At 28.7% G+C, this 12,490-nt stretch overlaps 1 protein-coding gene across 4 annotated transcripts in view; it reads right to left on the bottom strand.

The window, feature by feature from the left end:
• The window catches only part of LOC148228014 (putative monocarboxylate transporter 5), a 77,353-nt gene that overhangs the window by 59,044 nt on the left and 5,819 nt on the right, over positions 1 to 12,490 (bottom strand). For 2 of the 4 annotated variants that reach the window (XM_088200851.1, XM_088200854.1), the window contains exon 1: positions 8,289 to 8,505. The exons of the other annotated variants lie outside the window; for them this stretch is intronic. In XM_088200851.1, coding sequence (XP_088056977.1) covers positions 8,289 to 8,360 — 72 coding nt within the window. In that variant the 5' untranslated portion in view covers positions 8,361 to 8,505. Of the gene's footprint in view, positions 1 to 8,288; positions 8,506 to 12,490 lie in introns of those variants that run through there. 4 annotated transcript variants of the gene reach the window in all.

Genomic DNA, 12,490 nt, shown 5'->3' with positions numbered 1-12,490 from the left:
TACATATATTAATATCATTCAAACTTAATATTTGTATTAAGTATTAAATTATAAGCTGCGATGAACGGCAGTAAATTGATATTGCTCTCCCGTCGGAGTTTAATGGTTGTTAATTATAGGTGCGATTTAAAAGGGAATTATTTTTAGAAGTATGTGCATTAATAAATACTTTTTCCCATAAAACAAATTGTGCATTACAATACTAAAACACGAGCAATAAATAAATATATCTATGCTCAATAATTAAGCAACATTTTATTTGTAGCGCACACTAAAACGAATGATTCGTCAAGTATTTGAAATTTTATTCAAACTATTGAAAATATAACTTAACAGTTGCGAAACGTCTATCAAACCCAAACCTAATTTAATGAAAGTTTTAAAAGTAATTATGAAGTATTAACATATAGTACATATTAATATTTCTCAAATCTACAATTTTATTAGTTTAATAGAGAAAAATAAAAAAAATTAATGCACATTACAAATAATATATTGCTCAATCTAATATTTTTTATTGCTCACTTTTAATATTTTAATGCACAAATCATTCGTTTTAGTGCAAATTAAAAATAAAATGTTGCTCAATCGCTTATGCACAACTTATATATTTTAATGCACATATTTTATATCATATATTGCTGCTTTAAATTGTTCTTGTTAAAAGTTTTCTACTCAATTTATCTTAGTAACAAAAGAGATAAATATAATTATTATTTATCACTGTTATGGCCAGTTAGTTTTATCTGCGATGACATACATTATGATTTAATTATTGGCAAAAAATGTACTATAAACTTTTTTCTTTAATAAATATATATATAACTAATCACCGAAAATATGTACGAATAATTTATGAGACATTATAATTGCGATAAAAATATTTGCATAGTAAAATAATGGTGATAATAATATTATAACGGATATGTATATTAAGGTTTTGAATTTATTTAGATACTGATTTTTATGTAGAATTAAAAATCTAATTGTACATAATTGTAAACTGAATTCTAAAAAGTATTCTAAAATTTATTTTTATACATATATGGGTTTAAGCAAATGTCATTTACATATTTAGTTGAATAACGTATCCTTAATTAATTATTTGCTGTTAAGAATAAAATGTAAGAAAATTAATTCTAATTTTAATTCAATTTTTATGTATTTTTTATATTTAGGGCCAAGACCAATTTTAGATAAATAAATTTATGAATCATTTAAACTTTTACACAACCAGATTCATTTCTAAGAACTAACTTTCAAGTTTGCCGCTTTTGCGAACCTTGCGAATTGGCTCTACTCCAAAACAGCTCCGCGTCTTCCGCGATAATTTTAAACGAGATCTCCGACCACATGGTCAGCGCGTTGATCTTGAGAAGCAGAAAAAAGTGACGAAGCAGAAAATTTTCAGAAAACAGATAAGTAAGAAATAATCAAAAAGTAGTCAAAACTAAAATCTCGTAACACGAGCTTAGGTAGTAGTTTGGACAATGACTAAAAAGCTGCACAGTTATTTTTTTGGTTCAAGCCGAGGAGTGACGTCTCCTGTGTAAAAATTATTTTTTTCAATATATCATATAACATACCGTACCATATGGTCCATCATGTCACTAACAATATCAATATTTATATTTATAGTAATTATTATCTGGAATTACAGAGGTTCATCGAAGACTTAAGACACATATAAATTAATATAAGTAATAACTTCAACTCAAAATAAAATTGTGAAAAGAATCTGTAATGAAACTAATACTACTAATTGCTTGTCTACAAAAACACTTCATATAGACTAGAACTTTAAACTAAAAATCAGACCTAATCGTCTTTATAATTAACTAGATGCATCAATTATTGTTAATTAAAAAAAAACGACGCGTGTTATAAATTATGCTATTATAATAATCGATACACGTTTATGCGTTACAAGGTTACGAATATTTTACAAGTGGAATTTGTTGGTAATCGTTCCTGCATAAAATGCTGATGATATATCGATAGAGATTTTTAAACGGCATTTATAAATATTTATAGTTTATGAATGAAAAATGCTTTTATATGTTGCCCTTGCAGAGCTATGCTTCAAATGTTTAAAATGGAATGTCATGGCATTTCATCAAGCTTCAATACATTATGATACACATTTTCAACTAAACAAGAACACCGCGTCTATTTTAATCAACTATGCAAGAAATTACAAATATTGCTTATACATGTAAATAGTATAAATGACAATGGGAAACTACTATATCTAAAACGTTTTTTTTAAATACATAAGAAGAAAAATAATACCTAATAATAATATTTATCGTCGTTTAGCGACGACGATATGCGGCAAGCGTTCATATATTGAGACAAGTAATCTAACACGCGTTCATTTATACGTCACTGAGATTGGCAATGTGTGTAATATAATAATCCACTGGTCATATCTAAAGGCAAAAGTAATTAAGAACTCTCTGAAACACTATTCAAGTTTAAAAATATAACTTAACAAAATTTTTACTTCATAAATGCTGCGAACGAAGAGAATGGAACGGATCATTTCTGAAATTATTTCTTAAATGATATGTCTGCATTAAATGTGTCATTGATGAATCATGTTATTGTGAAGGTTTGATAGAGAGGCTGAAGTCTTAGATGTAATTCGACAAATTACAGAATATGTTTCTAAGAGGGTTTGGGTCTTTTAATTAAGCTCCATAACTTAATGATGAACTTTAAATAACACTAAATAAAAAATATGTTATTTTAGCAAATGATCATGGATATTATCAGTGTTCTGACTGACAGTATGGTACATATAATTTTTCTATTCGCAACGTTATTTAATTAAAATGTTTAAATAAAAGTGTTCATAGCTGCTCCATGAGCAAACTTTGAATAAACCAATATTTATTTATTTTTTATTACAATATATAACAAAAAGTATCCAGTTATATACAATAAGGGCAAGTGAAACTGTTATGCCATTAATAATGTGCATTCACCGCACAAACGTTTATCGCCAGACGAACGAGCGTTATTTATTTATGAGTTATGATTATGATTATATTTAAAAGCCAAATATGTGACTTGGCAACAGCAACAGATGACATGAATCACTACGCAGAAAATGGATGAAATAAAAAACATAGGAACAAAAAACTACTCTATGAGTTCATACGATAAATTCGAAGTAAAATTCGCTGATGAGTCTGAGCTTTTTATCATTGCATTAGAAGCAAACTGTCGGTCAAGGTTAAGATTCATGATAATAATTTACAAAGGCAATAAAAAAATATCTGCAATTATCTGAAGGCTATAAAATAATTTGTTGATAGTAAATTATTTTATGATGGGTAACAGTGAATTATTGTATAGTACTAATTTATTCCTCTATATGCTAAGACATAAAATATATAAAATTACACATTCAATAATAAAAAAACGGGTTTTATATGCATTGTTATTATACCGTCAACCCAACGATAGGATTAATTCAGCAAATATTAAAACGGAGAGAAAATCTAATTATGTTATTAAATCATAACAATGAGTAAACAATTCAGTTTCGTCATGTGATATATATTTAAATACATGACTAAAACAAAATAACGGACTTTTTTGTTAAAATGGGACACCACCGTGAGAAACCCTTTTTGCAAATTTAGTCAAAGTATCCGCCATGAATCGGATAGATTAAAAGTATCTGTCGAAAATGCATTGAGAACAGGTAACAACGGAAATCTGTTTCAAAACTGGCCACTTTTTTGTAATTTTCCGTTTCACTGAAAGGGGATGAAAACAAAATCTTCTATGAGAGATGCCATAGGAACGCAGACAACCAGAGATCACTTCCTCAGACAATTAAACAAATGCTTTGGAGCTCAAGGCATCATAAGTTCTTACGAACTAGAAGGCTATCGAAGATCGCAGACGCTACCGCTTCCCTCTTCACATCCGGAAAAATACACGCACAACTAACATGACGATCTTAAGTGTTTTACAAACATATAAAACAATAACAAACTTTGTCTTAAAAATAATAATAAATACCCCAGACATGAAGGTCAGGACAATACAAGAGATTTTCTTTAAAAATACCACAAAAACAAACGACACGTGAGCAACCAACATATACATGTTAATTTGATTCGGCACTGTTGCACTAAAATCAAATCTCTTTGCCATAAATGCATTCATAACATTAAATTATCGCTCACATTTATAAATGTATGTCATTTTGACATATTTTTGATGAAAGCTAATAATAAATATTTATGTATGAAGATAAAAATGTTTTCCAGGAATCACTTATGATGTCACTATAAAGATGATTAATATATTGCTGTTTTATTATGACGCGTGTTATCCTTATACGTGAATTATTTATTCAATTCTAAGAATTTGGGATAATAATCTTATGTTGAATAGCATTAATTTTCAAAGAGTGGTTTAATAGCACCAATAACCATTTCATAATTATCAATTCAAAGACGAGCCTTGCAAATTACTACAAAACAAGTTGATCAAATAACTCAGGATGATAACGATGAGATTATTCTGCAAGCCTCGACCGACTTATTGGAATTAACACAGCGTCTCCTCTGAATATCGAACAAGGAAAACCCCAATGCGAATTTTGTCCTCGATATTCTGTCTACTAACTTTAAAGCGATACACATTTTTATGTACGACATGTACATTTTAAAAAGTTATATAACTTCCATTTTAAGTCCAAGTTAAAAATGTACGTACTCCGATTGCACGAAGTGGGATTTAAAAGTTGCCTGGGAATTAAGATAACTTTTTATAAAATTGCTTTAAATAAGCTTATGTTTTTTTATTTTATATTAAATTTAATATCTAAGATAAAGTAATACATATAATGGAATTTTCCGACATACTGTTTATTCAAAAAACACATATAATCAGATATTTAAATGCTGAATTTAACCACCGTTTTTTTCAGTTTAAATCAGTTGCAGACTGTCTTTACCATAGAATAGATATTTTAAAACGTTAAAGAAATTTTAAATTTAAATAGTTTTACTTGACGTTATAAAAGATGAAAATGTTATTTAATAACATATCTTATTTGTGATATGCTTGAATAATCAATAACAGAATAGGATCTTTTTAATTATAAAATCTCCAATAAAACCCAAAGAGTTTACCAAATTTCCTGCAACAACTGCAACTAAATTTAGATTGCACAAAAAACGGCAGTTTTTTTTAAAAGAAAAAGAACAAAAAAAAACGCGATTAAAATTTTTGCTTAAAATTCGACATTAGCAAACCACGTTTTCGTTGAAGATCATCACATAAATTTTGACACAGCCACAACATAAGCTAAAATTAAATTATAAGAAAAAATAAATCGATAGAATTAAAAAAAAGAGACGAGGCAAAAGCAATTTAAAATATTTTGTGATCGGTTTTAAAGCAAGCGAAATAAAATTTCAATAAAACTATTCACAAATTAAGTAGATTTCTGTAAATAAAATTATGTAAGAAAAGTTTTTATTTTTATAATATTTAACTGTCTATCAAAAAGCATGTTTGCTCTCTTTATTTGTATTTTATTTCAATTTCAATTTTTAAATGTTTTTACCGTTCTTCTTTTTTCTCTAACGTATTTTTTAAAAGCTGCCATTTTGAAACAAAATATCGGATAAGATTGAATAAAAAAACTTAATTTACAAGAGCTATTTTTAAAACAAGTTTCATGTCGATATAAATTTCATTATACAAAAATACATTTTCGTTAAATTTCTATTAAATTAAATATTATTTTATATCGTTTTTTTACTATATTTTCTAAAAAATTTTAACTTGTAATTATATTATTAAAATTAAGAAAAATTGTGGATCAGAATGACTAACATGTTCAATGAAGATATATTTTTAAACTCATGCTCTAAAAAACCTACTTAAATGACTAAAAAATAAAAAAATAACACTTTTTTTGGTTATTAAAATAAATTCTATTTTAAATTGTTTTTTACTTTAATACTTTTTTCTCCCAGATTTTTTTTATAGAGGTAAAAAAGATGGCGGACAAGGCTTAGACGATAAATTTCATTAGTTATTGCTCTTGCTTTCCTTATCTCTTTCTCTCATTTCTTTCGCATACGTTTCGTCATCCGATCTTGGAAGTACTCTAACCACAATAATATCTAAAATTAAAAATCCATATTTAATAAGTAATATAATAACAATCACAATAAAAATATCAAATATTTTTTTTTCTAAATAAAAGAGATGGTGAAAAATACTTTTTCGGTTATAGACCAAGCTAAATTAAATTTTAATAAAAGAAATTAAAATACACGCACAAAAAGAATCAAATCTACTTGCTATTCATCTTTTCTCTCTTTCTCTCATCGCTCTTGCCGTCATTTCGACCTCTATCTGGTAGTAATATTTATCTTATATCTGCTGACGCAGATTCTCTAGTTCATAGTTTTCGACACGATCTTATAACTTACAATTTTTTAGTTGCTATTTTAATTTTGACACAATCACAACATTAACAATAAAATTTATATTATTTTATTATCTATTTTAGAATATTTTTTTTAAAGATCTTATGCAATATGGCAAATCAAGCTAGCTAGAAAACTCAACCGAGATATATTTTTAGAATAATTTTCACGTAAAAACTTCGGGTAGATTTCCTTATATTTCGTTTTATTTCACCTAAATGACCAAAAAATGTAAAATAAAAACGTTTCTATTTTTACTTATAATTTAAAACGATTTTAACTTTTTTACTTTTTACAAAGTTACCTACAAGTATTAAAACTACCACTATGAGAATCGGTGACATTTATGTATTTAATTAAATATCATAATAATTTTAATAAAAGTGCATTTTTTAAATTAAAATTTCGAGTCTACTGCCGTGGCGCGAACCTATAGCCTCTAAGTCACCTTTCGAACTACTCTATTCTGACCTTAAAAATACCTTATATAAAAATTGATTAAATTCGTTATTCAGTCTGATCCGCCATATTGTTTACTAAAAGAATAAAAAAATATAACTTTATTAAAAAATCTTTTAAAAAAGAAATATTTATAATTGAATAAAATATTCGCTTTTCATTTTTTTATTTATGATATTTTTATTATTATCGTAGTTTTAATTATATCGACATAAAAATAAATATATATAAATTGAAATTGTGGCTCAAAAAAATTGTGTCTAGCAAAATAAAATACGTAAATACATTTAAAATACTGGAAAAAAAAATAAAGATGGCAAAAATGTTTTTTAATAAATATAAAAAACGAAAAAAATATTATTTTTTGCTTACTTTTATATTCAGAAATCTACTCTCAACTCTTGCGATTTTAGCCTGACGCTTTTTTATGTTATTAATATATTTTTTCACAACAAACAGTAAAGACAACATCCATTCAGAATTTTTAGTTTAATTCTTATATTGTCTATTAATTTAACATGCTAATATTTTATTAAATTAATGTACTAGATTAAATATAATAATATTTGTTTATCCATATTCAGAAAATCTAAATTAACCACAAAACTTTAATCAAAAAAATATTCTCAACAAAACAAATACGTTTTAGTATAAAAGAACAGCTAGGCATCACCATTATGTGCTTCATAGCTGGTTTTTACTATGTTTTTACGTCGAGATACAGTGAAAGGGTCAAGAAATGGTTATAATATAATTAAAATATATTGCTAAGAATTTATATAGATAATATACTAATATTTTCATTGTTAATCGTCTTTAAAAAAACATTTAAATGTCAAAAACTGCGAAGGTTTTCAAAATTGCACATACAAAAATAATTCCTATCGGCATCGGGCAAACATATATTTGATTTATTTTAGATTTTAAGATCGCTAATAAATTATTTTTGATCTTTAATATTTCGAATCGATAGATTATTATTAAAAAAGCACATTAAAGTATCACACAATTGAAAAATACGAATGATAGCAAATCAATTATGTAGTACTAAAACAGTCCGTTATAATTTATTTGAAATGTTAAAACATTCTTTTATTTTCTGAATGAAAATATTTAATTTAAATATGGAACATCGAATATGCGACCCTGTTAGCATTTAAACGGTACGTCAACCCCATGCTCGGGGGGGATTTGCGAGCCACAGTTTGACATAATTAAAAATGAATTAAAATTGCAGTAAAATATCACAATTACGACCGCGCGACGTGTGACAATATTATTGTGACAGCAATACGAATACACTCGAGACATGGCGCACAACAGACGTGAGTTTATTTATTAATCGATATATTTATTTACCGTGCTGATTTTTCGTAGCCTCGGCGTGAGGCGCGCCCCCGAGGGCACGTTGGGGATGGAGCTCCTCGACATGATCACGATTCCCACTAGTCACTAAAGTCGCGTCACAACCCCATGCCGGTTCACCGAACAGCACCGACTTGCTCGGGGTGAAAAAATCGAGAGGACATAACGAACTAAGAGAGCGACCGAGCGCAACCCCGCTCTCGTAGCGAGTGACGAGAACAGCGAGAAAATCGTACGCAGGTGTTTTCAACCGCGCGCCGGAAAAGCTTTTCAAGTCCGATTAATCCACGCGTTTGTTGTCTTTGCTATTTTATTGTGTTATTAATGCCATATGAACAGGCCTGTCGAGTGGGAGGGGGAAGGGGAAAAATTCACGGAGCCCGAAAAATCATGACAAGAATATATTTATAAAAAAAATAAAATCGACCTCAAATAATGAATCTGAACTGATGTATTTAAGGTATAAGTTCCTTCAGCACTATTTATACATAAAATAAATAAAAGGATAGGAACATTGCCTTCAAAAGCACCCACTTTCTAGAAAGTACTTCGACAATAAACATTATTTTTAAAAGGAACAAATTATATTTTTTTGACGCGGCTCCGTTTGTGTTAAAATTTGTTTGCAAATTATTGTTGACTTTATTGCTTTTTGAACGTTTGAACGTTATTAGACATGAGAGGAAACATTCAATGAATCTTAATTAGTAGTAATTTTAATGTTTATCTAGATTGTATTATCAATAATTTGACAACTAATGCAGCAAAATAAATAAATAATACATTCAGTTTCATGTGGTTATTCCTAAAAGAAAATCTTGAAAAAACAGTTTCGAATCTATCCAGAAAATATTTTTTTAAATATATAATTTCAGTAAATTCATATGGGAATACATTTTTACCAGTAAAAATATAAATTATCTGGCAGGTGCTAGTAAAATTATATGATTTCAACTTACTTATCATTATTTATTTACATCCGATAAATAAATGTTACAGTGAATATATATTTTTTGGTGAAGTTATATAATTACACTAGTAAAGTCCAAATACATTTTCATCAGTAGATATATATTTCTACTAGCGAAACTATAATTTAACTGAAAGGCGCTAATATACTGCTCTAAAATATCTATGAAACTCAATTTGACAGTTGCGAAACGTGCATATACTGTTCAAACCCAAACCTAGTTTTTTTTTTAACTTTTATTAGGTCAAGTCCAAAATACAAACTAAGCCAACTCATATCTCTGGGGAAGTTAAGCAGAAAGATAATTACAGACAGACATCACATCTCACATATTGCTCCATAGTTTGTCTGCATTTCGATATTACACTATGTCTTAAAAATATGATAGCTATCCTTACCGATATTACTATGTACTACTAATACAAGAGGACTGATCAAAGTATTTTCAAACCGAATTTTGGTCAATAGGAGAGCGCAAAAACAATTATCACTTCTCAGAAGGCAAAAATTCACGTCAAAAGCAATAAAATCGTGTCGGCGCCGTCGCAGTGGGAACGCTCGGTAACGAGCGTTCCCACTGCGACGGCGGCGGCACGATTTTATTGCTTTTGACGTGGATTTTTGACTTCTGAGAAGCGATAATTGTTTTTTGCGCTCTCATATTGGCCAAAATTTGGTTTAGATGTGCTTATCCGATTCTCACTCGTAATATTGCTATAAAAAGTCTTATTATAAACGCTTGATAACCGAGCGTTTTCACCGCGATGGCACGATTTTACTGCTTTTACCCTGGACTATAAATGTACTATATGGTAACACTGAGCAGCAAAAAAAAAACACGACTAGTTATCAAATAAAAATTATGAGTAGATATTTTCAATGCCTTATAAAGATATTTTCATAAAATATGATTTCAAAAAATATATCGCAACGGTGACTAATTTTTATATTTATTTGTAGCATAGAAAGGGTTAACTCGTAGCTAGTATTATTTATTCAAGAAATTATATTATGATTTTTTTAAATATATAAAGTGAAATTTTTGTCATGAGGTCCGGAATTATCGTTTTCCCAAGCCTCGAGTTCGCTCTCGGCGATCCTGTATATAAAGTGCGATAAATATTTTTTTTTCTTACGTAGTTGGTATCCCTCGAAATAAATATTTTTTCATTTAATTGTGCGTATCTAAAACGTACGAAAAATCGCAATGCTTTAAATATTGTATTATGATCTCATGTTGCGCGAAGAGTGATCTGAAATCCCGCTCCACCCGCTTGCTTGCTTCGTAAAATCGGCCATAGAAAGCGTAGATTGTGCTTGGGATAACTTAAGCACTGGCAGTCTGTCGTGACTTATCCGCCACGGGCGAGTGCGAGAGGAGCACATGATATGTAGAAGGTTTCTTAAACTACAATTACGCCGGCTTACATTTTTTTTCTTAGTTTTTAACTTTGACCATTTTAGAATTTTTTTTTTAAATATATATTTGAATTATAATAAATTAATAAAAAAATGTTTCATAAATTGTAAATTTCGTTTTAAATCAGTGTGTGGTTGCTTTTTTTTTTTGTCATCTAAGAAACTTATTTTACCAACTTTGTATTATTATTTTTTCATTGTTTTATCTGATTTCTTAAGACGCTTAAAGTTTCACAACAGTTTCTAATAAAATCGTATAAAAAAATGGTGAGTCATACTATTAAAAAAATAAGCGCACACTGTTTGATATATGTTTGAATTTCATTTATTGTATTATTTATCTTATAAGCGCAAAGCGCGAGTTTAGGATTGCGTAGCGCAAGATTATGATCTAATTAACATTATGGCAGAAGCAGTGGCTTTGACGCACTTAGTTATTATTTAAATGCTTATTATTGTTTGTATAATGGCCAACATGACGCATTTAAAAAACATGTCAAATCAAGATGATCAGATTTGTAATAAAAAAATTAAATTAAATAAAATAAAATTTGCTATGCTGCGTGCTTTGAGAGTAAATAATATTCACATACATATGCGTATATGGATATTATTTACATTTGGCAATCTGTGACATATGCTCGAATTTCATTTAATGTATATCCGTAACAGCGCTGTCATACTTCCATTTTTTCTTTTGCAAACATTTTGGGAGCCTAAAAGACTTCTGTTGTTATGAGCTAAAAAAGGTCACCTCGGACATTTTTATTTATATACCCCATGCATGGGTAAGCGAACAAAACTGTCTTAGATAACCTGTTTTTAGCGCATTTATTTTTTAAATTTCATTTTAAAAACATGAATTGAGCGCTGACCTATACTATAAAACAGAAAATAAATATGTCTGTGTGTCTGTCATAAAAACTTCTCTCAAACGATGAACAGTCGCGATGTGACACTTGCACATGCCATTCAGGCTGCTATTTCAAGGTCAATTATGCTTTTTTCAACATTGAAGTTAAAATATTGTACATAGCCGAGTATGAAAATATTTTTTTAGTAACAGGTTGAGTAAAAATGAATAAAAAAGTTTGTAATGAATATAGTAGAATGAGTTTGAATCTATCCCATGCGAAGCCAGTTAATCAAGCTAGTTTATATTTATTATAAGCGCGAAGCGTGAGATTATAAGTTCAAAGCGCGAAACTGGTAGAAGCGGTGGCTACGACGCAATATGCTTTGATGCGCGCTGGTTTATAGTTAATAATATCCATATACGCATATGTTGTGTCCGGACTTCTTATTGTGTCCGTTTCACCGTGAATCATTTACATATTCTTCGACGAGAATCTTTGTTTTACGACGGTAATCGGTTCAAAGCAGGAGACGAAGACGAAACTTTTTTTGTTCTGCAATGTTAAGATTTGGTTATAAAAACAGATTTTTTAATAAAATAAATGTTACTTGCTGATATACAATATATAAAAAGTATGTAATATAATGCATAATCAAGCCATTACTTAAGACCACTTCTGTACAATTCTCGCACATGCGCATTCTAACACATTAACGACCGTTTTCGCGTTACTGCGTAAATTTGCGTGACACCATTTTCATGAATTTTGACTTTTGTTCAATATAGTGCCATTTGTGGACAAACTAATTACTCTTTTCGAGTCATAAGCTATATGATCAATTTATTATTTTAATGAATTAAAAATAATCGAAAATAAAAAACAAATTTTTCATCATTCTCTCATGTTGAACTTTGTCAAACGCTTTCTCACAGTCATTGACACATACGTTA

This window comes from Plectrocnemia conspersa, unplaced genomic scaffold (assembly GCF_051122295.1).
Source record: "Plectrocnemia conspersa isolate PC_06_02 unplaced genomic scaffold, ASM5112229v1 ptg000012l, whole genome shotgun sequence".
Lineage (NCBI taxonomy): Eukaryota > Metazoa > Arthropoda > Insecta > Trichoptera > Polycentropodidae > Plectrocnemia > Plectrocnemia conspersa.
The sequence above is the reverse complement of the archived record's forward strand: the minus strand, read 5'-3'. Positions and strand labels throughout refer to the sequence as shown.